At 43.0% G+C, this 27,761-nt stretch overlaps 2 protein-coding genes across 2 annotated transcripts in view; one reads left to right on the forward strand and one right to left on the reverse strand.

Moving 5' to 3' along the window:
- The window catches only part of stum (stum, mechanosensory transduction mediator homolog), a 38,917-nt gene extending 24,719 nt beyond the window's left edge, over nucleotides 1–14,198 (forward strand). The window contains exons 2-3 of the mRNA XM_071370189.1: nucleotides 10,208–10,387; nucleotides 12,221–14,198. Of these exons, the coding sequence (XP_071226290.1) occupies nucleotides 10,208–10,387; nucleotides 12,221–12,255 (215 nt within the window). The 3' untranslated portion in view covers nucleotides 12,256–14,198. The remainder of the gene's footprint in view (nucleotides 1–10,207; nucleotides 10,388–12,220) is intronic.
- A 6,013-nt stretch (nucleotides 14,199–20,211) lies between these two features.
- Nucleotides 20,212–27,761, reverse strand: part of LOC139556340 (inositol-trisphosphate 3-kinase A-like) — a 48,649-nt gene continuing 41,099 nt past the window's right edge. Inside the window, exons 7-8 of the mRNA XM_071370190.1 lie at nucleotides 24,102–24,173; nucleotides 20,212–21,285 (exon numbers count right to left, since the gene is read on the reverse strand). Coding sequence (XP_071226291.1) covers nucleotides 21,064–21,285; nucleotides 24,102–24,173 — 294 coding nt within the window. The 3' untranslated portion in view covers nucleotides 20,212–21,063. The remainder of the gene's footprint in view (nucleotides 21,286–24,101; nucleotides 24,174–27,761) is intronic.

Below are 27,761 nucleotides of genomic sequence, written 5' to 3' on the forward strand. Positions count from 1 at the left end.
GAATAATGACATAGTACTGGGCTTTAGTAAACTTGTAGTACAAGCCATGACTGACATGCTTAGATTGAGCCCCTACATGCACAAGCATCAAATGCATGTCTAAGCTTCTCCCCCGCCAGTGATGAATAAGATGCTGCGCTAACCTTGACATCTCTAGAACATGAGTCATGACATGAGTTGAACACAGTAGGGCATATGTAGTATCTTACAGTACAATAGTGGTGCATCCAACACATGGAAAAGTGAACTAGCTTTATTAGGACTGTGAGAAACAGAGAGAGAGAGATAAAAGTGAGAGAGAGAGCGGAGAGAGCGCAGAGAGAGAGTGAGAGAGAGAGAGAGAGTGTGAAAGAGAGAGAGAGCGTGAGATAGAAAGTGAGATAGAGAGTGAGAGAGAGACAGAGAGAGAGACAGAGAGAGAGAGAGAGAGAGAGAGATGCCATAGAGATGAAGACGCTTGGTCCTTAGTCCGGCACCACACCTGGCTTACATATCCTCATACCAACAGAATCACAGAGGGTATATTTATGTTTCACCCTTTAGATGAGTAAGATAATGTCAGGCACACTCCTTCCCTCTCTTCATCCATCCTGCTTTAATACTGTACAACAACCAGGTGGCCATTAGAAATGTAAATACACTGGGCCATAAAACATTTGCCGTCCGTGGTGAGTGGTTAAAGTGAGGTGTCAGAGTATGTACGGTACCAGCTGCATGCTGAATGATTAATGACAAGCCCTCTCTAAGAAATACACATGAGCCTTCCTTCCTAGAAGCAACTTAATCAGCTCCATCCGGACACATTCACATTTCCATTACTGAAAACAGAGGAAAATGAGGTCTGGGTACACATCACAAAATGATTCATAAGAGTACAGATCATATGATGCACGAGCTTCGGCTGCATGCGGACATGTTGATGTGCTCCCCCAGTTTCTAATTGTGTTGACTGAACTCCCATCATGGCTTTGTGTCTTGGGTTAGAAAATAGATTCAATTGTGGGTTTATTCAGATGCAGACAAGCAGACACTAGGTTACGCTATTTGTGATCTTGGTTGAGTTGACAAATTGATCTTTGACAGTGGGAGTGCATTAAATTAAAAACTCCATGAGGAGCTCTGTTAGTCCATTTACTCAGATTAACTACAGGCTTTGGACCAATGCTCATGTTGTCCTTCTCTGCTCCACCTCTCTAGAAATAAGACTGTTGGTTGTCCTGTTGGAGACTTAGCACTGGTATCATTGGCTGACCCCCATCAGGAGAATCCTGTTCCAGTCTCTCCCTTAGAATTGACTGTATTGTAAGCTAACATTGTCATGCCCTTGATAAAGTGGGGTCTAATACCAGTGGGAGAATGGCGTCTGTTGCCAAGTTTTTCTGACTCTTTTAGATGTAGAAATGTTCTACAACCCACCACAATTACAACAGATCAATAGGGGTTGATATGAGATACTGTCTTTTATGACACAGTCAATCAATCTAGTATATTTCAATTCATACTGGATCTCTTTCTGTTCTAGATTCTGGCCATTCAAACTAATACAATTAGACAGGTGATAAATTGTTGCACCTGCAGCCTGTTAGTGTCTGGTGGCGATGTCTCAGGCCCAGAGTGCCTTCTACGCTTGTCCTGGAGCTTTAGCCGCTGCTTATTATCATAAATTGAGGTCATTTATGCTCATAGAATTGTCCATTTTGGGTCGGTGCGCCAGGAAGACTTTGAAAAATGCACCATCAGAGCAGACTACACATCTGCCATGTAACATCAAGGCTAATACCATGTCTCCCAGGCACACACACACACACACACTGTTATCAAGCTGTCACAGACAGTTTGTTAGCATCTGGGGACCAAAAACACACAGCAAGGCACAGAGTACTGTATGTGGGTCATGCTTTGATGCAAGCCCAAATGTCCAGTATTTTTATACTCTGTTGGCTGTCCCAATATGTTAGGAAGGGACATAAAGATATAACCATAACAAAATGATGTTTATGTCCCTCTCCAGCTTGCTAGAGCATGGATGTTGTGGTATGCTGCCTCAATGAGAGAGAGAGCAGACCTGGGAGGAGGTTGAGCCCAGGCAGGCAGGGAGGCCCAGTAAGAGTGGGTGCAGGTTCCTGGGTGGATGATTGATGGGGTGTGTGCTAGTAATGTTGACAAATACCCTCACCTGCCTGGCATATGTAGGTCTAGAGTGAGTGGAGGTGGAGAAGGGATGGGAAGGGTGCGGTTGTTGTGAGGCAGGGGAGTGAAAAATGAAATCTTGAGTTGTGAATTGTTGGTATTATTGCAATAAAGATGTCTTTCTAAAAAAAAATTATAATAAGAACCCCCCCCCCCAAAGTATGCTTAGCAGAGGTAATTTTCTATTTCCATCCTGGCATATCCAATGGTCTCTGTCTGTATGGGTTAGCACAAGCCTGTGAATGCTTAAGGGTCCAGTTTACTCATGCATTTTTTGCCCAAGCCTTCGTATGTTTACTTTACAAAGACAGTGTATCTAAATATTGCGGGAAACTGACCTTTTTTAATCATTCTGAAACTACATCATGTACAATGTTCAGTCATAAATGTGAAAAACTAAGCTTTGAGTAGCACAGGCAAAAGTACCATTCAAATCATGAAGAACAAGCTTTTTAGGTTATCGAACACATTAGCACCTAGACTGAAGTGTGGAACAACATACGAGGCCCATTGGTGCTCAGTACTGTTGACACTGAGTTTGAGTTGTTAAATAGGGAAACTGCAAATAATAAAACCCCTCTTACTGTAGATCAAAGTAACTCAACTTTCCTTCTCTCTCTCTCTCTCTCTCTCTTTCTTTCTCTCTCTCTCTTTCTCTCTGGAAAGTAGAAGCATTCCCAATTCTGGAGGGGAGACAAAACACACACATGAACAAACACAAACAGGCAGGGAGAGAGAGAGGCAAGAAAGCCTTTGTATAAAAGTTCTGCTTCCTCATTCTGAGCTTAGATGAGTTCCCCTTTAATTCTGTCCCAAGTGGTCCCTTCCAAGGCCACTCGCAGTGAAAGTTCTCTCTCTCAAAAAAAACAAGGACTAAAGGGGATAATTAACCTTCCACATTTTCAGTTGGCACTAAGTGCAAACGCATCAGAAAATTACAGTCATCAGTGGCGTAATGCATGACGATGATGACACTCACCATACTCCTTGCTCTCACTCCACACACAGACTCTGTGCACGGGTGGGCGGGAGGAGGGAGGGATGGATGGATGGAGGGGTTGATGGGGGTTGAAATGTTGCTAATGAGGATTGGCCTGGGTGTGAAGGCGTTATTAAGCATTTCTTGTCATTTTAGGATTCTTGAAAGATGGGACGATCTCATATTTTTTCCCCAAAATATTTGTATTCATAACATTTTAAATATACGGCTCTGGCTGGTCATGGCTGGCGGAAGGCTCTGGCTGGTCATGGCTGGCGGAAGGCTCTGGCTGGTCATGGCTGGCGGAAGGCTCTGGCTGGTCATGGCTGGCGGAAGGCTCTGGCTGGTCATCGCTGGCGGAAGGCTCTGGCTGGTCATCGCTGGCGGAAGGCTCTGGCTGATCCTGTCTGGCGGAAGGCTCTGGCTGATCCTGTCTGGCGGAAGGCTCTGGCTGATCCTGTCTGGCGGAAGGCTCTGGCTGATCCTGTCTGGCGGAAGGCTTTGGCTGATCCTGTCTGGCGGAAGGCTCTAGCGGCTCCTGTCTGGCGGACGGCTCTGAAGGCTCATGGCAGACGGGCGGCTTTGAAGGCTCATGGCAGACGGGCGGCTTTGAAGGCTCATGGCAGACGGGCGGCTTTGAAGGCTCAGTCCAGACGGGCAGTTCATGCGGCGCTTGGCAGACGGACAGTTCAGACGGCGTTGGGCAGTTCAGGCGCCGCTGGGCAGACGGCCAGCTCTGACGGCTCGGGACAAACGGGCAGCTCTGACAGCTCGGGACAGACGGGCAGTTCTAGGCAGACTGGCAGACCTGTAGGGAGGAGACGGAGAGACAGCCTGGTGCGTGGGGCTGCCACAGGACCCACCAGGCTGGAGAGACCTACAGGAGGCTTGATGTTAAAAGGCACCTGAAGGACCGGGCTGTGAGGGAGCACTGGAGCTCTGGTGCGCATCCTTGGCACCACTCCCCCAGGCTGGAGTACTACTCCAGCCCGTACCCTCCAGAGCGCAGGCACAGGTTGAACCGGGCTGTGGATGAGCACTGGAGATCTAGTGCCTACTACGCGCACCTCTCCCTTAGGCTCCACTCCCACATTTGCCCGGTACGAGCGAAGCGTAGGCATAGGACGCACTGCACCCTCCCAGCGCCCCGGAGACACAGCACGCAGAGCCGGCGCAGGATACCCTGGACCGAAACTGCGTACCGGAGACCAGATGCGCTGAGCAGGCACAATACGCCCCGGCTGGATGCCCACACTCACACGACACTTTCGGGGGGCTGCCCTATAGCACACCGGGCTATGGGCACGCACTGGCGACACCGTGCGCTTAACCGCATAACACGGTGCCTGACCAGTGACGAGTTGCTTATAATAAGCACGAGGAGTGCGCTCAGGTCTGCTACCTGGCATAGCCACACAACTCTCTAGCCCCCCCCCAAAAAAATGATGGGGCTGCCTCTCGTACCTGTCGCGCTGCCTTGCTGCCTCCTCATATCGCCGCCGCTCAGCTTTGGGGCGGCGATACTCCCCAGCCTGTGCCCAGGGTCCTTCTCCGTTCAAGATCTCCTCCCATGTCCAGGAGTCCTGGGATTTCTGCAGTTGCTGTCGCTGCCCTTCTCCCCGCTACTTGATCCTTATTTGGTGGGTGGTTCTGTAACGAATCTCTAGCTCTTCCTCCTCCTCGGACGAGGAGAGGAGAGAGGGATCAGAAGACCAATGTGCAGCGAGGTATGATGACATAATGAGTTTTAATAAAGTAAGACGAAACACAAACACTTTAACAGACTACAAAACAAATAAACGATGTAGACAGACCTGACTTGATAATTTTTAATAGACGAAGAACGCACGAACAGGAACAGACTACATACATGAACGACAAACGAAACAGTCCCGTGTGGTAACGATTACAGACACGCGATATAGCCACTCAGCAACAGACAATGTGAAACAACCTCCCTATACATGAGTTCTCAATCAGAGGAAAACGTCAAACACCTGCCTCTGATTGAGAGCCATACAAGGTCAATTAAACCTGACACTTAACATAGAACAAACACAGACTGCCCACCCAGCTCACGTCCTGACCCACTAAACACAACTATACAAAAGGAAAACAAGGTCAGGAACGTGACAAAAATCCCCCCCCAAAACAACCATTCTATCAGATCTTTCAGCACTCTGATGGAGTTTACTATAGGCAAATATCTTACGGAATTGTATTTTTCATCTTCATTGAAGTGGTATACAAAGTAGCAATTTCGTTTTTCCTCTGTTGCTTTATGACTTTAAAACCTAATTAAAATAAACATATTTGAACCAAAATTCACATGCTATCTTAATCTATCAGGGAGCTGGAGTTGACCGTTTATGGTTGTGACCTTGGTGATTTCAACTTTGTTTGTTTAAATATATCAAAGTAGAGAACTTTACAGACCGTGAGCGGTCTTGTTGTACTACATGTAATGAGGACATGAATAAGGGGTCCTTATGGTATACAGTGCATTCGGAAAGTATTTAGACCTTTGACTTTTTCCACATTTTGTTACATTACAGCCTTATTCTAAAATGGATTAAATAAAAAATACAATCCTCATCGATCTACACACAACATCCCATAATGACAACATTTTAGCAAATGTATTAAATATAAAAGACTCAAATACCTTATTTACATAAGTATTCAGACCTTTGCTATGAGACTCGAAATTCTGCTCAGATGCATCCTGTTTCCATTGATCATCCTTGATGTTTCTACAACTTGATTGGAATCCACCTGTGGTAAATTCAATTGATTGGACATGATTTGGATAGGCACACACTTGTCTATATAAGGTCCCACAGTTGACAGTGCATGTCAGAGCAAAAACCAAACCATGAGGTCGAAGGAATTATCCAAAGAGCTCCGAGACAGGATTGTGTCGAGGCACAGATGTGGGGAAGGGTAGCAAAACATTTCTGCAGCATTGGAGGTCCCCAAGAGCACAGTGGCCTCCATCATTCTTAATTGCAAGAAGTTTGGAACCACCAAGACTCTTCCTAGAGCTGGCCACTTGGCCAAACGGAGCAATCGGGGGAGAAGGGCCTTGGGCAGAGAGGTGACCAAGAAGCCGATGGTCACTCTGACAGAGCTCCAGAGTTCCTCTGTGAAGATGGGAGAAGATTCCAGAAGGACAACCATCTCTGCAGCACTCCTCCAATCAGGCCTTTATGTTAGGGTGGCCAGATGGAAGCCACTCCTCAGTAAAAGGCACATGTCAGCCCACTTGAGGTTTGCCAAAAGGCACCTAAAGACTCTCAGACCATGAGAAACAAGATTCTCTGGTCTGATGAAACCAAGTTTGAACTCTTTGGCCTGAATGCCAAGCGTCATGTCTGCAGGAAACCTGGCACCATCCCTACGGTGAAGCATGGTGGTGGCAGCATCATGCTGTGGGGATGTTTTTCAGCGGCAGGGACTGGGAGACCAGTCAGGATGAAGGGAAATATGAACGATGCAAAGTACAGAGAGATCCTATATGAAAACCTGCTCCAGTGCACTCAGGACCTCAGACTGAGGCGAATGTTCACCTTCCAACACGACAACAACTCTAAGCACACAGCCAAGACAATGCAGGAGTGGCTTCGGGACAAGTCTCTGAATGCCCTTGAGTGGCCCAGCCAGAGCCCGGACTTGAACTCGATCAAACATCTCTGGAGAGACCTGAAAATAGCTGTGTATGGACGCTCCCCATCCAATCTGACAGTGCTTGAGAGGATCTGCAGAGAAGAATGAGAGAAACTCCCCAAATACAGGTGTTCCAAGCTTGTAGCATCATACCCAAGAAGACTCGAGGCTGTAAACTCTGCCAATAGGTGCTTCAACAAAGTACTGAGTAAAGGGTCTGAATACTTATGTAAATGTGATATTTACATTTTCTAGTTTTAATATATTTGCCAAAATGTCTAAAAACCTGTTTTTGTTTGCTTTGTCATTATGGGGTATTGTGTGTAGATTGATGAGGAAAACAAACAATTTCATCCAATTTAGAATAAGGCTGTAATGTAACAAAATGTAGAAAAAATAAAGGGGTCTGAATACTTTACGAAGGCACTGTAGCTGACACTGCTCATTCCTGATACTTTACGAAGGCACTGTAGCTGACCCTGCTCATTCCTGATACTTTACGAAGGCACTGTAGCAGACCCTGCTCATTCCTGATACTTTACGAAGGCACTGTAGCTGACCCTGCTCATTCCTGATACTTTACGAAGGCACTGTAGCTGACCCTGCTCATTCCTGATACTTTACGAAGGCACTGTAGCTGACCCTGCTCATTCCTGATACTTTACGAAGGCACTGTAGCTGACCCTGCTCATTCCTGATACTTTACGAAGGCACTGTAGCTGACCCTGCTCATTCCTGATACTTTACAAAGGCACTGTAGCTGACCCTGCTCATTCCTGATACTTTACGAAGGCACTGTAGCTGACCCTGCTCATTCCTGATACTTTACGAAGGTACTGTAGCTGACCCTGCTCATTCCTGATACTTTACGAAGGCACTGTAGCTGACCCTGCTCATTCCTGATACTTTACGAAGGCACTGTAGCTGACCCTGCTCATTCCTGATACTTTACGAAGGCACTGTAGCTGACCCTGCTCATTCCTGATACTTTACGAAGGCACTGTAGCTGACCCTGCTCATTCCTGATTAATTTAGAATTTTAGACAAATCTGACGGAGTTGACCAAATCTCTGAACATATTCTTTAGGAATCACAGTTTTGAGAGAAATATTATTTAAATTCAGAGAGCACTATTGTAAGAAACTTCATAAGGCCCTTTTTCAGTTGATATTCATGATTGCCTGTTTTAGGAGAGTTTGACGTTGGGATCCTTTGCTCTGGACAAGGGCATTTCAGAGCATAGAGCTGACATGAATTAATAATATTGAAAATATTTATAAAATTCCAAAATCAAATTTCCCCTTATAAAATCCCCCTAAATGTAAGCCCAAATAATGCAACAAAATCCTTTTTTTTTCAATAAAAAATGTGTTTTCCCTGCCGGACAAGGATTGTCCCGGTTTTCAAGAATCCCCGCATTTCTAATGTATTGTGCTAATGACAGCTCTAATAATATATGTTGTTATAAATTACATTGCAGAAAGCTCTTATATCTGTGACCAGATGCTGTACTAATGGTTTTAGGCATTTTGCAGTGTGTACCAATAGACATAACATTTGTGGGTGGTACTTGATAGCTGCAGTTGGAGTGTTTGAACAAAAAATCCCCCCCCCAAAATATATTTTTGTATTTTTTTCATTAGCCCACTGTTGTATACAGTCCTAAAATGTGTTGCATGTCAGCAGTCAAGTTGATGCCCTCACATTCCTGTGTGTGCTCTGGTTGTATTTAGAATTACTGGGAGGAGACTGTTTTCTGTTATCTCTCATGAATTTATATTTTTTACTCTCCAGAACCATGGCATAATTTAGATTTTAATCACACTCGTCTGACTATCTCTAGATCAGTTTGTAACTGATTAATTTACAGCAGGATATAGTCTTGATTTGAAAAGGACATAGCAATTAAGCAGCATGCTAAGTCGGTCCAAAATCAACTGACCTGCCATGTTCAATCTCACATACATAACCCTCTAAATGATTTGGATGACATCCTTATATCAATCAATTAAAGAGCATATTACAAAGATTACGATGATGGTCCTTCTAACATTTGGTGTAGAATTGATTCTCTATGACCCCCCCATGTAAACCTACCATTCTGATCAAATTATTAAATGGGCTCACCATCTGAACAAGCCAAACTTGGCACAGGACCAGTGAACACAAGGACTGCTAGTTCCCTGCTGCTGCCAATAGATTTTTGGGCTCTTTCCCTGTAAATTATGTTTATCTGTGTTTGGAAGAAAGGCTATTCTTAGCCTGATTGGCCCTTTGTAAAGGAAAGCGAGGCAGATCTCTGGCACTAAGTACTCTATGTGTCTCGTTGGATTCTCGAGTATGATTAATGGTATGTGTCATTGATAAACCAGATTAAAATGAAACATAGTGGAAAAGGGGAAGGTTATTTATCCGTCCACTTACTTTAGTTCCTATTTAGGGGAAGTAACCCTGATTTATTTGACGATTGAGAATAGTTCATATTGTGGAAGCACTGATATTTTCCTCTTAATTGTGGTTCTCCTCCTTGCAAATGACCCAGCAATGACAGAGAATATATGTCCCTTGCATCCATCCATTTTTTGGGGGGATTATCTGTTTGATTTCCCCAAAAAAAGGTAGACTGTGACTACTGTAGAATCAAGCTAGTTAAGCGGGCATTATCTTTGGAATTCCTTTTCCTCTCCTTCCTAAAGGCTAATTTAGGGACGGGTGTTGTAAATTAGCATTAGCTATACACACACACACACACACACACACACACACACACACACACACACACACACACACACACACACACACACACACACACACACACACACACACATACACACACACACACACACAAACACACACACACAAACAAACAAGTACAAACACGCACACACACACACTGTGGTCCCTATTCAAATCAACCATAAAATATGTTGATGCTAATAAAACATTATCCTAGTCACATGAGACAGCTCCAACCCAACCCTCTGACCTAGAACTGTAAATAATATGTAATTTAGCTTTAGATCCAGGGCTGTGTGTGTGTGTGTGTGTGTGGGGGGGGGGGGGGGGTCAGGACCTGTATGAGTGGACGATAGAGAGGGTTTGGTTCAGATCCCCAAAGGCGCAAGGAGTTGCAGCAGCCTCAGCTGTATATTCTTCAAGCTTATTATTCAATCTTAGCCTAATTGACTGAACAATGTTTTGGGCCATAAGTCAGTTTATGTAGTGTTACTCTGCTGCGTAAGAATTCATACTGTATTTTAAACTGCCTTTTCTCTTTGATCTCCTGTCTTTGTGAATTTTCTTTGTCCCAAGTCCTAATATGTGTGTATGTTTGCGTGCGTGCATTCGTGCCTCTGCGTCTTCTCTCTGCAGGTACGTTCGTGTCTGCCTTCACGGTGCTGTGCGGAGCGCGGACAGACCTGCCTGACCGCCACATGTGCTGTGTGTTCTGGCTGAACATCGCAGCAGCCTTCATCCAGATCCTCACAGCCATCGTCATGGTGGGCTGGATCATGAGTATTTTCTGGGGCATGGACATGGTCATCCTGGCAAGTATGTGTCACTCTGTGTTATGCATTTCGACGTGATTGAGGTAACTTCAGAAAGTCTATGTGGATTAAGTTTATTATTGTGTATCAAAGGTCTACACAGGACATTTTCAAGGAGACCATCATAAGACAGGTTAGAAAAGGTCCAGAAGGTCATATGGGGACCCCACACATGAACTGAACACACATGTACTGAACACAGAGTTCCAGCTGATGTCAGCAGGGAGGCGTTATAAGGTGCCTAGATGCAGGCAGAACAGATACAAACATTCATTTGTCTAATTTACAAACTTGCCTGACATGAACTAATGCATTTTTGTGTGTGTGGGGAGGGTGTGTATGATGATGATGTTGTTTGTATGTTGCGTCAATTGATTTGATATATTTATGTGGAAGCAGCAGCACTCTTATTGTCCAAGTCAACGTAAATAATATCATATCTATGTTCATGGGCAGGGTTAGGAGTTTTTCTTGACCACATGACCTGTCCAGGAAAAGCTCCTGGTCCTGTTCATAGAGGGTTGTGTATGATATCCTCCCTATTCACTTTGCAGCCACAGCCCCAACAGATAGACAGGTTTTTACATGTGGTTTGATGGGTGCTGTAATTATCTCTCTCTCTCTTCAACGCTCACTGCAGATTGAATTGCGTTGCTAAAAGCACTTTTCTGAATGTGAATTTCAAAATATCTCCATCTCTTTAAGAGGAAATGACCAGAATAGATATATTGGCTCACATTGTGCATGAGATACTTGGCATATAGATCCCGTTCTTCCGCTTGTACTATCTTGTGTCTGCTTTATGTTATCACTTGAGGCAGTTTCATTCAAATTAACCATGCTCTATAGCTACAGAGTTCTCCCCATTGGTTCCACTGATGCTTCTCAGATTGCCTTGGATTTCATTATTAGAGTTCTCTCTCTCCGTGCCACATAAGGGGATGGATTCCTTTGAATCGTGACAATTGCTATTGTTTGCAGAGAGCAGGCCTTTGTCAGGATAGCAATGTGGTATTAATTGCTGTGAGCGTGAGAGGAAAAGGCTGCTCCCAGAACACTGTTGAGCGTCTTCATGTTGTTATTATTAATCCTGTTATTGAATTGAACCACTGAGCTCTGGATCCTGTCTTCTAACTAACTTCTCTTCTTTTCATATCGAAGAGGGTTGTTTTCAACAGTGTTTGTTGCTACAGTAATCTTTCTCTGGACATTTTCTAGAACATGCTGTTCCACTGTGTAACATGCAGCTTCTCACGGTGGAAATATTAATTGTTCTCATGTTTCTTTTCTCTGTTACTCCTCCTAAATGGATGAAAGTTTCTGATGGTAGGTACTGCATGCGTAGTACTACACAGCTGCCTCATCTCACTCGCTGCCACCATTGCTTTTTCCTATTCCATCAACTCTCCATCTCCGTCTATGTGCCTGTGCCTCCACCACCTCCCCTCTGGCTGTATCTCACACTGTTTGGGTTTGATGTCCTCCGTCGTGCTCATTATAATGGTCCCCTGAATGTCCTCAGCCCTGTCCCAGTCCGAGCATGCTTTGCAGCTTGCATCGTCACAGATCAGCGAAGACACTATGCTTCTGAGCTGTTCTGGATCTGCAACTGAGATCAGGACTCTGCCTCAGCAGTGCATGTCTGGGAAGAGTTTTCTAAAGGATTTTCCAATAGTATATATTAAAATGTAATTCTCTTATATCTTAAAGTTTCACTCGGAAACATTATGCCCTACTCAGTTTACTCAGGTTATTCAGGGGTCACTTATACCCCAGGCCGTTGCACTCAGTTTATTCAGGTGATGTGTAACCTCACTGCGCCCTCTCTCTCCTCCAGGCTATAGGGATCAGAGGGTTCCCCAGCAGGTTTAAGGCTGGCCCAGCCCAGCTCAACGTGAAGCCTTGATGTACAGTTGTCTCCTAACACAACATCCCCCTTGGGGGAGAGCCAAGGCAGGATGATATTCACAGGCTTAACCCCACCCTACCTACTGTACCGTATGCTGCTGCAGCTCCACTTCACAGCTCAGTGGTAGAATGAGGAGCACGTCAACATTGATGGCGAGGTGTTTTCTACATGTGCCCAAAGTGTCCTGTGAAGAAAATAACAGAATGAATTATGAATATGTGCCAACTGTATGTACAGTACTATACTGTGTGTTAAGGACTATCCATCCTGTCTGGGGCACTAATTCAGTGTTCAGAGGTTTTTATGAAAAAAATGAAATGTGCAGTTTATTCCTCTGTGTATATTATCAGCTGTTCAACCACACTCTTATTATGACTAGTAAACTTCAGTAGACTGAAGATGGTACCAGTGCCTGTCAAGCCCGCCAGGATTGTATAGTATGTGATGTTATTAAAGGTCCAATGCAGCCGTTTTTATCTCAATATCAATAATTTCTTGGTAACAATTAAGTACCTGACTGTAATAGTTTTCCATTAAAATGGTCAAAAAGAAACAAAAAGGGCTTCTTAGCGAAGGGCAATTACTCAAGCAAGAATTTCGCTAGGCCTGTCTGGGAGTGGTCTGAGTAGGAAGAGAAAACTGAAAATTAGCTGTTATTGGCAGAGAGGTTTGGAACTCTCTTTCTTATTGGTCTATTAACTATTTTAATGCATGGTGATGCCACCATGGAAGGCCAAAACTTCATCCCACCAAAACAGGATGAAATTTCAGGCAGCCATTTCAAACAGCTCTTACACTAAAAGGGCATGATCATAATTCTTACGAATTCACAGTATTATTCCAACCTCATAGTGTGGAAATATATATAAAACACAGACAAATCAAATTTTTGACTGCACTGGGCCTTTAAAACTTATGGCATATGGAGATGCCCTTGTTTTATATACAGTAATATTCTGCATGGATACCTTTGTATCGTTCTTCAGATATGTCTATCATATATAAAGACTACTCACATCACACGCACACACATTTATAGCCTTCTGTGACTTTTGTACTACTATTTATTGGTTGTTGTTTTTGTTGTTCAATGTCAGTGTATTGTTCAGTGAATCATTCTGGGCCAGTTGCCATAGATACTGTCCATTAATTAAGTGTCTGTGTGTACACGTGGGACTAAAATGAATGTAATTGGTTATTATTGCCTCATGCAAATGGCAGGAGAAGCGTGAGACACTACTACAGCGACCAGTTGTGCTGTATGATCCATTTAAATAGTGGTATTATTAAGCTAGAAATAATAGAAAAGTGAAAAAACATAGATGGTAGCATACGCTTTGATTGTGTTTTGAAGACATCTATTTTTTAAACAAGTTTATTACAGTCAATTCCCTTAAATAGCCTACAGACCCAGGCGAGAACTGACAGGAGCTTGAAAAAAGTGTCAGAGGAATGTAGCTAACTCAGTCTGCCAGATATTATATTTTGTTCAGATAGATACTTTAAGTTATGCAGTTTAATCTTGTACTTTGTCAAGATTCAAGAATGGAAGCATTCATCAGTGGCTTGTGTTTGAAGAAGAGTGTGTGATGAGTTTATTTAAGTATTACGGATTACAAAAGTATAAAGAAAAAGATTTAGCTCCAAACATTGATATGTCACATTTCATATTCCTGCACTTGAATGCAATGGATTGTGAAGAATATAAAATCCTCATTGGAGACTGCAACTACTTTCACAAAAGGAGATATTCAATGTATTTGTGAAATTTAAAGACCACTTCTAACTGTTCAATTATTTTACAGAATAAATAAGATGATTGCAACAAAAAGCTGTAAAATCACATTGGTGTACAGAACATCAAATATAAGTGACACCCTCAATAAACAAAGTATGTCATGAAAAACTCTGTTTTTGTACTGAATATGTGGAAGTTTCAACAGGCTCTCTCTTGTCTTGATCGGCCAGAGCTGTTACTAGACCATTCCCATTGAACCAGACTGTTAATAGCAGATAGTTAACCAGATTTCCCCCTCATAAGCAGACCTACTGTTGAGAGGTTTCTGGTACTTCTCCACTTGCTACGACAACAGCACTTGAACAAAGGTGCCATTGGGGGACACAGAGGCTTTGAGGGACGGGAGGATAGCGAGGGAGGGGTCAGCCATTGTGCAGAGCTGAGCGGGAGAGGTGATAGAGAGACAAAGCTGCCTGCGCGCTCTAGTGGTCAGTACAGGGCCCAAAAGTATTAGAAAACCTCGGTATGGCTTGTTGTGGGTAGGCAGACAATTGTCCTAAGATCAATTGTCTAAGGTTTATGATGGAATGTTGTATAAGAGGGTATTTACGTAGAGCAATTTGTCTTTTGCTTCTCAATTTTATTGTTGAAAATGCAACCAGACTGTAAAACAATGTGTCATTGATGTAGCGTGCAGGATAATGGTTATCCTTGGATATTCTCTTTTTCACTGCTTCAAAGCAGCAGACAGACAAACATCATCTCTATTGAATCAACAGTAAAAAGGATATTGTTACAGTATTTGTCTTTAATATGTCTTGGAAGGATTCCTTCCCTCTGATAGCAGGCTATTGGATCCCTTTTCTCCAAATTTGGAATTCTCTCTCCTGGTTGAACAGACATTTCATGTTGGATCTTGTCAGACAGCGACAGACAGTACACAGCATTCTATTAGTGATTAGGAGACAGTAAGGTGACGGTAAGATGGTGATACACCAAGACGGTAGAGATTTGATCCCAGAGCCTTCGGTGGGAGAAGAACATTAGTCTATTGTTTCAACCATGACATTACAGGCCAGTAGGGGGCGCTCTAAACTTTATAAAACGACTAAGAGACTGCTCATCTTAGCAATGGTGCCACTGAAAACCTGGCTACGCTGATCTCTAGTAGAGACTTCATGGTTATAACTCAAGGTGCCTCACGTTACTGGTTGACACAGATGCCTAATGTCATTCATTTTCACACATCACCTATCTGATGGAGTCCTACCTCTCAGCGGGCTGTTCATTTTCTGTCTCAGAGAATGTGAGTGAATGTAAGATAATGGGAGACAGTGCTTCCTCGATCCTTTGGATATGATGAGGACACAGCTCTGCTTATAGTCTGAGGGTTATCAGAGGTATGACATACACTTCCTCTGTGTTTCTGTAAAGTGGGACTCCAGCATCCCACGCTCTCTGTTTCCTATGATACTGTTGGCTGAGGAATGTACAAGAAGCGTTCTCACCATCACCAGCTGCTCTGTTTCTCAGTGACATCACTGAATAAACAACACATGCTTATGTAAAGTAAAGGTAATCCTTTGTGATGTATGCTGTACATAATTGTTTGGTCTATCGTCAGAAGCCGGGAAGCCCAAAATGTTCTGACTGTGGCATGCATCTTGGGCAATTTCTACCATGGACGTGATGTCCCTCACACTAATGCAATCAGCTAGGACTGTTGAATGGCATTAATGACATTTGTTAAAATGCAACCTCTACAAATTGACCTCATGGATTGCTCTGTTGTTTGATCGGGTGATTAATTGATTTCACTTTCCAGTAGGGGACCGGTGATTCATACAGACCAGCGATAGACCTATCCCAGGGGCTAATTGGGCATGTCGGCACGGTGATCCATAAACATCTTATGGGCAATTCCCATAACCTGATTGACAGAACTGTACTTCCCAGCAAAATGTATGTGCAAACTAACTTCAAGACATTAAAAAAGTACAGTGTTTGAAATTCTCTGAACATATTACACCCAGTTCAATTGATGACAGCTGACCACAGGAGGTTGGTGGTACCTTAATTGGGGAGAACAAGCTCGTGTCAATGAGTGGAGCAGAATGAGTGGAATGGTATCGATACATTAAACATATTGTTTCCAGGTGTTTGATGCTATTCCATTTGCTCCGTTCTGGAAATTATTATGAGCCGTTCTCCCCTCAGCAGCCTCCTGTGCAGCTGACATGTCATCCTTACCCCATGACTGAGATTTGCTTTATCACTTTCTGTCATCTGTCGTCATCTCTGGCGATCAGCCCTGAGCCTTTTTATATCGACACTTCCCGAGATGACAGGCAGAAAGGCTTACCCTGTTACACATGCCAGTCGTTGGCTACAGTATATTGTGACGAATATGGATGGGGAAGAGAGGGAGGAGAGAAGAAGAGAGGATGTATGGGTGGGTTTCCTGCATGGCCCCTCTCCAAGCCTCCCTCTCCCCAGGCCAGCAGCGTTGTTCAGGCTCCCTGCCAACCGCCTGACTCAGGCCAAGCATTACTAAATAAGGCAGTCCTCTCCTCCTACTTTGGGGAAAAAACACCCGAGCAACTCAATAAGATCATCATCATTCTCCCACGGCCACACCACCTCCTCTCACACTTCTGCATTAGTTCTGTTTTTAGTGTTCATGTAGTGCTTATTTTGAGCTGTAACTCTGACGCACGCAGAGAATTATACTGTTTGTGGAAATGTAGTGCTTCTCATGCCCCTGACCTTCCATCTAACAAATAACATCTGCTTGTCATGATGTAGTTTGGCCACTAGAGAACAGCAATTCCATCACCCAAACAAAAGAGCCTGATCTGAAATTATGAGCGAATTACACAATCTAAACACTGATAGATTTGGTGCTATTTCGGTGCTGTAACCATTTCAGGGGAAATCAACCGTTTGTTATACAGTAATTGACCACATCATAGAATTAGATTATTCTCTATTTATACTTTCAGTGCTTGGGATTGTTGACATTATATTTTTATTTTAGCTAGTGGCCAAGCGGTACATACATACGAACAACACTTTTATCTGCTACAATGCCATGTTGAAAATGACCCTTGTAATGAGCTGATGACTAAGAGGAGACATACATAGACAAACATGATTAATAAACAAACCCCTACAGCACCAGCAAATGATGTATTTGTCTTTACATGTCAAGTGGCAGATTCATATATGTCTAATTATGACCTTCCTCATCTAGGGTTGGGGTTCTTCTAAACATGTTGATGCTTGATTGTTGTCGTGTTCCCAGGTGCTGGTGGCTCCATGCCTGTCAGTTGTCACGTGAACAGTTGGTGTGAGTGTTTACTCTCTGACCATAATCATGTTCTGGTAAAAACAACACTACCTAGAACAGGTATATTCTTAGACAATACCCCATGTAGCGAAGAGGCCTTAGGGGTGGGATGATGTACTTCTCCTCTCTGCGGGGAGCTCTGAAAGCATGCTGCCATGTACCTCCTTAGATTTACCTGATCTGATTCCAAGTCGAATGTGGCTACATCTCCCTGTGCTTGTGAGATCTGGTTGGTCAAATGTCTATACATGCTCTGAAAATAGGTCAAGCAGAACAGGGAGATGAGGGAGACGGGGAGAGAGATTAGTCTCATATGACATGATGAAAAGATTAAGAGCAGACTGTGTGAAATGTGCTTGACAAGAAGCCCATGTGGAATAGCTACACTTACCTGTGTCGTTCCCGTAGCAGAGAGCACGTTGTACATTAAAATAAAAAGCACACACACATGGTAGCGTTTAAGCCATTGTTCAAATTTACTACAGTAAAAATTGTACAGTCAAGCATATTTTTGCTTGCAGTATTGACATGATGAAATGATTTACATAAGCAGATCCATGGGGTGACAGCACAATGACCTGAAGACAAGGGGTGGGGTTTGTTCCACACCTCCCTGTAAATTACATTTCATTCAATAAAAATTCCAGGTCAGTCTTTGAATTCGGAGATAATTCAATATTATCCCCAACAATTCCCACATTCCAATTCGAATTCAATTTCCTCAGGCTTTCAGACAGCCTAGCTACACTGGAAATATAAGTTGAAATTATTTCAAACAAATCCTGCGGTCAATGTTTGATACTAAGTGCATTAATTCAATTTACTAGGAAATGTACCAATATTGAATTCCAATGCCAATTCAATTTAAATTCAAACAATCCAAACAATATCATTTCAATTCAATTACAATTACATAACTTGAAGATAGTTGAATTAAATGTAACTCTCCACTTCATGAGCGAATTAAAGAATTCCAAATGAAATTGGAATGAACCCCAATCCTGCAGAGGATCTCAGGCGCAATGTCCCCACAGTGTCACAGCACAAGGCTGGGAGAGGAAGGACTCAATCATGTCAACCTGGACCAGGGATGACAGATGAGGTTGCTATGGCAATCTCCATGTCAACCACTCTGTGGCCAGCGTAGCCCAAAACCAGGTCTACAGATCATAGGTGTCACAAGGCACAAAAGAACGCCTGGTAGAGTGCACAGAACGCAGACTTCTTGTTCATCTCTAAAACATACAGTATTATTTACACATTGTAAGAAGCATTGAGTCAGGCCTATATTACAGTGACCTACTAAATGATTATATAATGACTGACTTTCAACAAAAATGAAAACACATGCATTAGTGTTCTTGTGCAAATGTCACAAAGAAATAAATATGGTCATGAGTATATCATTCTAAGAGACTTCACAAAAACGACAAGCACAACGACAGAGGGATTTGAAAGAAGCTACTGAAGAAATATTGAAGTAAGAGAATAAAGGCAACATATTAAAATCAAAGTCACAATGTGTTTCTGTAAAATGCACCCATGTCATTTGTTTTATGCTGCTCAATGTAATACAATTCAGTAACAGCAGAGGACACTCTACTCTTTATTTCTGTCCTTTCTGGTCCAGTGCAATGGACCTATAGTCTCACTCTCATGCAAATGTCCCACAATCCTGTACATCACATTAGATTTAGATTCAGAGAGTGTATTAGTCACATGCACAGGGTTGCAGATGTAAATGCAGGGTACAGTGAACATCTTAAGCTCCGAGCTCCAACAGTGCAGGCCATTAATATCAAGTCATACTTTAACATACCAAACTGTACTTATTTCGAAAAGTTTCAGGTTGATAACCCTGATGCAAAGGTAAAGTAGTTCAACGGCACTCAAAGACAGGACAAGTAAAGCACAAAGTTTTACACCTTGGGTATTGGTCAAAACTATTGGTCCAGTTTGTCCTGCTAGAATCAACTGCCTCAAGCTCCACCCATTAAAGGCCGTGGAGAAGTGAGCTGTTTCTTTAGGACATGATGTTTGCAGTCCTAACACACCACACCCCTCTCAGTTCCTTAGATATAGGTGAGAGAACAGTCATTTCAAAACAAGGCCAAACTCACCTCACTCTCATAACTAGGACTATTGTATGTGATATGGCTATTAAAGGTGAATGACTATTAAACCATGAAGTAAACATTTAAAAAAGGGTATTAACGCCCATACCATGCAAGTTACTCTTTCTATGGTCAATGTCATGCGCGTGTGATCCGACTGTGATCAAAAACATGACTCAATGCAAATTGAATCCAAACAGACAATGATGACAATGTTGACCTGTTAAATGCCTATCTCTCTGTCTGTAGACTTAATAAATAGACAGTAGACAGACAACACCCCATTCGTTTTGTTTGCCACCTCAGGATGTTTGGGCATCAGGCAGGAATGGTATATATGAATGTCAAATTGCCATGCAAACAGCAATCACCATCTGTCTTGTGCACAATAACAGGATCCTAGGAAAACAGGATGGGGTGGGTTCATTCTAAGAGCAGTGACTATTATGGGTGTACAGTGGTAGACGATATACATTAATGACGGAGTCACAGGTGATGTCATCTCTGACTAATGGAATCATTAAAATAAGAGAATAAAACCTAGGCCTGGTTTCCCAAAAGCATCTTAAGACTAAGTTCATCTTAGAACCATAGGGTCCTAGCATGCTAGCAGATACCCATAGACTTTTGAGTCATTGCGCTAATGCTAGTTAGCATTGGCTCGCAAAACTACCTCTAACTTCCTTCATACTGGACACAGAGACATGAAAATGGTATCCACTAGATGATCTGACTCTGGGGAAGTAGACAAAGGGCCTCACTGCCAAGATCCCGAAGTATCCCTTTAAGATGCTTTTGGGAAACTGGGCCCTGGTCTTTTAATGTCTGCTGAAAGGCTGAGGCACTTGGCATATTTAGAATGCAAACTCATTCTCACTTGGTTAAGGGCCATTTCCTGTTAGTCGCCCACTCCCTCTGCTTCATGTACATTGACCTCTGAACTGACAGTCACTCCTCAATGGTTTGGATTACAGGAATGTCAACATTAGCCTTAATAAAATAGGTTATAATTACATATCGGAGTGCATTAACTTATGCCACCTTCTCTACTTTCCCTCCAAAGGCACTGGAATGAATATAGGCACATCACATAATCTCAAGTACACTATTACATAATGAGGTACAAATTAATAATAAACATTGGAGAATTCAGCAAGGGAATATTACAAATAGTATTACAAATATTACAACTGAATGCATTCTACTGAAATGTGTCTTCTGCATTTAACCCAACCCCTCTGAATCAGAGATGTGCAGAGGGCTGCCTTAATCGACATCCACGGCGCCCGGGGAACAGTGGGTTAACTGCCTTGCTCAGAACAACAGATTTTTACATGGTCAGCTCGGGGATTCGATCCAGCAACCGCCCAACGCTCCTACCCGCCAGGCTACAGAATCTACAAGTTTACACAAAACACTTGTGTGATTACAGTTTGATATTTGGGGCCAGGGGAGAAGGGGAATAAGGGAGGGAGGGGTAGCTTTTTGGGGACATCAGAGGCGTCATTGTAGTGCGAGGTGGTGGTCCTGTCGGGGTTAGGATTGAGTTGAGGGGGGGAACAGTCCCTTTTTAGAGTGAATCTGGCTTTGGGGTCACCACCATGTGGGTGAGAATGTCTATGAGGTGGTCCAGGCCATAGAGGTAGCCATCCTCGCGGTTGCCCTCCTCCCAGGTGGCCCTGTGACTCAGGACCTGTCCTTTAGGCAGAGGGGTGGTCTTCCCAAAGTCTATCATCCACACCTTGGCCTGTTCACGCTTGTCATGGACAAACAGCAGTGAGCTGCCAATCACCTGGGGAAGGAGAGAGGGATCCATCTTAGTCCTCAAAACACTGATACCAAAACTAAAAAAATCTGTTTACAATAGGCTAGGACAGAAAGTTTCAAATAGAGTTGGAATGTGTGTATGGTAGCCATTTTAATAATAATAGTAACTTATTACGTTTATACAGTGCCTTGCAAAAGTATTTACCCTCCTTGGCATTTTTCCTATTTTGTTGCATTACAACCTGTAATTTAAATTGATTTATATTTGGATTTCATGTCATGGACATACACAAAATAGTCCAAATTGGTGAAGTGAAATGAAAAAAATAACTTATTTCATATAATTCTACAAAAATAACCCCGGAAAAGTGGTGCGTGCATATGTATTCACCCCCTTTGCTATGAAGCCCCTAAATAAGATCTGGTGCAACCAATTACCTTCAGAAGTCACATAATTAATTAAATAAAGTCCACTTGTGCGCAATCTAAGTGTCACATGATCTGTCACATGATCTCAGTATATATACACTTGTTCTGAAAGGCCCCAGAGTCTGCAACACCACTAAGCAAGGGGCACCACCAAGCAAGCTGCACCATGAAGACCAAGGAGTTCTCCAAACAGGTCAGGGACAAAGTTGTGGAGAAGTACAGATCAGGGTTGGGTTATAATAAAACATCAGAAACTTTGAACATCCCACGGAGCACCATTAAATCCATTATTAAAAAATGGAAAGAATATGGCACCACAACAAACCTACCAAGAGAGGGCCGGCCACCAAAACTCACGGACCAGGCAAGGAGGGCATTAATCAGAGAGGCAACAAAGAGACCAAAGATAACCCTGAAGGAGCTGCAAAGCTCCACAGCGGAGATTGGAGTATCTGTCCATAGGACCACTTTAAGCCATACACTCCACAGAGCTGGGCTTTACGGAAGAGTGGACAGAAAAAAAGCCATTGTTAAAGAAGAAAATAAGCAAACACGTTTGGTGTTCGCCAAAAGGCATGTGGGAGACTCCCAAAACATATGGAAGAAGGTACTCTGGTCAGATGAGACTAAAATTTTGCTTTTTGGCCATCAAGGAAAACGCTATATCTGGCACAAACCCAATACCTCTCATCACCCCGAGAACAACATCCCCACAGGGAAGCATGGTGGTGGCAGCAACATGCTGTGGGGATGTTTTTCATCGGCAGGTACTGGGAAACTGGTCAGAATTGACGGAATGATAGATGACGTTAAATACAGGGAAATTCTTGAGGGAAACCTGTTTCAGTTGTCCAGAGATTTGAGACTGGGACCGAGGTTCACCTTCCAGCAGGGCAATGACCCTAAGCATACTGCTAAAGCAACACTCGAGTGGTTTAAGGGGAAACATTTAAATGTCTTGGAATGGCCTAGTCAAAGCCCAGACCTCAATCCAATTGAGAATCTGTTGTATGACTTAAAGAACCCATCCAACTTGAAGGAGCTGGAGCAGTTTTGCCTTGAAGAATGGGCAAAAATCCCAGTGGCTAGATGTGCCAAGGTTATAGGGACATATCCCAAGAGACTTGCAGCTGTAATTGCTGCAAAAGGTGGCTCTACAAAGTATTGACTTTGGGGGGGTGAACAGTTTTTTTGTCTTATTTCTTGTTTGTTTCACAATAAATAATATTTAGCATCTTCAATGTTGTGTAAATGTAAAAGACAAACCCCTCAAAAATCTATTTTAATTCAGGTTGTAAGGCAACAAAAATTTAGAAATGCCAAGGGGGTGAATACTTTCGCAAGGCACCGTATAGCACTTTTCATCGAATCTCAAAGCGCTTAATTATTGTTACCTTTATTTAAATAGGCAAATAAATTAAAGAACAAATTCTTATTTACAATGACAGCCTACCCCGGCCAAACCTGGACCAATTGTGCGGCACCCTATGGGACTTCCAATCACATTCAGATGTGATACAGCCTGGATTTGAACCAGTGACTGTAGTGATGCCTCTTGCACTGAGATGCAGTGCCTTAGACTGCTGCGCCACTCGGGAGCCCAAAAATAAATGTAAGAATAAAGTCGGAGAAGCCTAATGAAGCATATCCTGTTTAGTACTGTCTATAATCGCCATATATAATCACGTTAAGTATGTTATCTGCACCGAGTAAATATCTGCCCATTAAATCAACATTCTTCAAGCACCCCTATTATTACTGTAAAGGTCCATCATGATTCAGTTGTATTTGACAACTGTATGTACATAGTTCATTTACTGTTATACTTTATCTTCCGACTTAGAAGATCAGATGCATATTTGATCAAATAGTTCTATGCTTTCTGTAGTTAGGTGAAGGGGAAAATACTATTGTATGTTACAGGTGTGTCTCACTACAGTATGTCTGGACAGATGGTTGATGTAAATGGTATTCCAAATAATCGTATTAATCAGCTATTCCTGAGTTTAAGTAAAATGTCACTATAAAGACCCACTGATGTCAAATACAGTAGGCATTTTTGAGGGATTAACAGACACACTCTGTACTTAATGTACACACCCTGTATTTGACTCCACCTAAGCAGCAGGACATAGGCTATTCCAGAGAGGTTTGTTCTAGGGCCTGTGTCTCAACCTTTCCTCTGAAACGCCACAGCATCGTCAGAAGCCTGACTACGCTTCCTGTTTAGAATAACAATGTCCTGTGATTGGTTGGTGTTTGTGTGAATGCCATTGTTCATGGGTTTCCACGGCACAGATTGTAGCCTCCTGTATCAGTTGAGTGGTACATGGGCGGATCTCAAATGCTTCCATTTCGGTAAATGTTACAACTCAAAAATACCAGCGGAGGACAAAAAATAGATTTGTTTACCTCGTGGGTCTTGAAGAAGGTTGATATTTCCAGAGTGTCCCTAATGTCCTTCAGTCGGTGCAGATAACAGTTCTGAAAACAGACAGATGAGAGCACAAGATGTATTATTAAAACTACCCAGGGTGACATGGGAAAATCTGAGCTGAAAAACTTTCAGTATTTCTCAAATTGTAAGGACACAGAAGAAAACATAAACTAAACTATTATTATACTGGATACCGGATATATACTGAACAAAAATATAAACACAACATGTAGTGTTGGTCCGATGTTTCATGAGCTGAAATAAAAGATCCCAGAAATGTTCCATACGCACAAAAAGCTTATTTCTCTCAAATGTTGTGCACACATTTATTTACATCCCTGTTAGTGAGCAGTTCTCCTTTGCCAAGATAATCCATCCACCTGACAGGTGTGGCATATCATGAAGCTGATTAAACAGCATGATCATTACACAGGTGCACCTTGTGCTGGGGACATTAAAATGTGCAATTTTGTCACACAACAATGCCACATATGCCTCATGTTTGAGGGGAGCATGCAATTGGAATGCTGACTGCAGGAATATCCACCAGAACTGTTGCCAGAGAATTTAATGTGCATTTCTCTACCAACGTCGTTTTAGAGAATTTGGCAGTATGTCCAACCGGCCTCACAACCGCTGACCACGCCTAACCACGCCCCTCCAGGACCTCCACATCTGGCTTCTTCACCTGCGGGATCGTCTGAGACCATCCACCCAGATGGCTGATGAAATTGTGGGTTTACACAACCAAGGAATTTCTGCATAAACTGTCAGAAACCGTCTCAGGGAAGCTCATCTACGTGCTCGTCGTCCTCACCAGGGTCTTGACATGACTGCAGTTCGGCGTCGTAACCAACTTCAGTTAGCAAATCCTTGCCTTCAATGACCACTGGCATGCTGGAGAAGAGTGCTCTTCACAGATGTACCAGACAGCATGTATGGCAGAGTGCCCCATGGTGAACACAGATGAATCCTAGTTCAACTGTACCGGGCAGATGGCAGACAGCATGTATGGCAGAGGGGTTACGGTATGGGCAGGCAAAAGCTACGGACAACGAACGTAATTGCATTTCATCGATGGCAATTTGAATGCACAGCGAGACCATGATGAGATCCTGAGGCCCATTGTCGTGCCATTCATCCTCCACCATCACCTCATGTTTCAGCATGATAATGTGCGGCCCCATGTCATAAGGATCTGTACACAATTCCTCAAAGCTGAAAATATCCCAGTTCTTCCATGACATGCATACTCAGCAGACATGTCACCCAGTGAGCATGTTTGAGATGCTCTGGATCGATGTGTACGACAGCGTGTTCCAGTTCCCGCCAATATCCAGCAACTTCACACAGCCATTGAAGAGGAGTGGGACAACATTCTACAGGCCATAATCAACAGCCTGATCAACTCAATGCGAAGGAGATGTGTTGTGCTGCATAAGGCAAATGGTGGTCACACCAGATACTGACTGGTTTTCTGATCCATGCCCTTAACTTTTTTTGAAGGTATCTGTGACTAACAGATGCATATCTGTATTCCCAGTCATGTGAAATCCATAGATTAGGGTCTCATGAATTTATTTCAATTGACTGATTTCCTTTTATGAACTGTAACTCTTTAAAATCTTTGAAATTGTTGCATGTTGCGTTTATATTTTTGTTCAGTGTACTTTCTTTTTTCCCGATAGAAATAACAGCATTCTCCATGCACTGTAATTTATAGATGGATAAGAGCTAGGTAAATGAGTCATCCGTTTGGATAAGGGGATTGTAAATACAAATAGCAATTGTTCCCTATATTTCGATTTATGTACATTTTAGCAGACACTCTTTTCCAGAGCGACTTACAAGAGCAATTAGGGTTAAGTACTGTACCTCCCTCAAGGGCACATCAGTATATTTTTCACACAGACTGCACAGGGATTCAAACCAGCAACTTTCCGGTTACAGGTCCAACACTCTTAACCGCTAGGCTACCTGCTGACCTTTTAATTTCTGGAGACGAATGTGAAACCAGCCATATGGAATCAAACTGAAAGTCATATCATCATGACATGTATTGCGGCCCCTTTTCCACAGTGAAATAGGCTATAAATAGCTGTGCCATTGTTCCGAATTTGTATTGTGTGCCCTCATAATTTGCGTGGATGAAATTTGGACAGCCAAGCCATAGGCTTCTTTAGGGCTGAACCTGCCGAGCTGATGTATGCGCTTTATAATGTTTTAATTATAGCCTATGCCCAGGCTTTCCTCTCTTCTTTTTTACAATTTGTATCATGTTAAATATTAGCCACTATCGGAGGCCACTGTCAGTAATACCCACATACATTTATAACTGTCACTTCAGTGTAAGTTTCCTTCAATTTGTACAGTAGCTTCCATTTTGCTTCAATCCATTCCATGTGTTACACCTTCCATTATTTCATGGAATGAACTTGAATATGACAACAGGATGAATCAAACCACTGTATCTTTTATTCATCAATATATGTTGTGCTTAAAGGCTCTCCAAACCATTTCCCTAACCCTAAAATGTGCCTAAATACCAGTTGGTGCTGAAACGGAGACGAAGATGCATAGATGGCATTCTTTCTTTGATCCCAATTTTCTGAACTTGTTCTCTCAATGTATTCTAGTCTGTGGACAAAAGTCCAATTAAAGGTAAACCGTATTTAAAGGGATGGCTTAAGATAAATGTACTGAAATCCTATTGAATGAAAACTGGGAGGGTTTTCAGCAGTTGAATTACATTTATTCAGCGCGTGCAAGGGAACCACACCTGCAAAGCACATTACGAACCTGCATAATGTAAGTCTGAATACCAACTACTGAGAACTGCGTAGGAAAGCCGTGCGTAAGAAAGGCGTAATTTCCTAAGTTGGAATCGGCCCCCATAGCCTAGTTGATTTGATTATGTTTAAAAGTTGAAATGGTGCTGGAATAGCGGATGCAGTGCTCACTTGTTGTAGCTCTCTGTGGTTCTAAATCAGTAGTTGTTTAGTAAACTGTTGGAAACATTAACTTGATTGACCATGTTGTAGGTCAATAGTAATATGTAATAGTAGTTTTTTCCTGGCTTGGCTTCCACAGTGATTTTACCCACACACCGCTACTGGATTCCTAGGACCTTTTCTGATACGCTTTGCGGATACAGGCCCTGTATTCATTACAGAACATTACCCATAAACAGACCATTCTATGAATTAGGATAACTCCATAGTGCAAAACCCTATGGGACAACAGCTCAGCTCAGTAGAGAGAGAGATGAAGACCACACATGAGTGACAGTTAAGTACACAACAGTAGGGCCAAGGCCCACCACACAGTGACAGATACAGTGTGTTTGGCTTGGCTTGCCCGCCTTGGCTTGGGCCTAGTGGTGCTAGATAAACACATGACAAACCAATGTGGAATGGAATGGAGGACATCTTGTTTGAGTGTTTAATTTCCCTTCTCTGTTTCCAGGACCCCGGGAGACCTAAATCACACACAGCCGTCCCGGCTATGACCTCACTTCCTGGGCCATTAGAGAGGTGGAAGTCCTTGGGAGTTCCCTCCAGGGGCCATTTGACCATGGGGCAGGGAGAGGTCTGCCGCAGCATTAGGGGGCTCCGGCTCACACACAAACACACCCC

The sequence above is a fragment of the Salvelinus alpinus genome, chromosome 27 (genome assembly GCF_045679555.1).
Source record: "Salvelinus alpinus chromosome 27, SLU_Salpinus.1, whole genome shotgun sequence".
In the NCBI taxonomy this organism is placed as follows: Eukaryota; Metazoa; Chordata; class Actinopteri; order Salmoniformes; family Salmonidae; genus Salvelinus; species Salvelinus alpinus.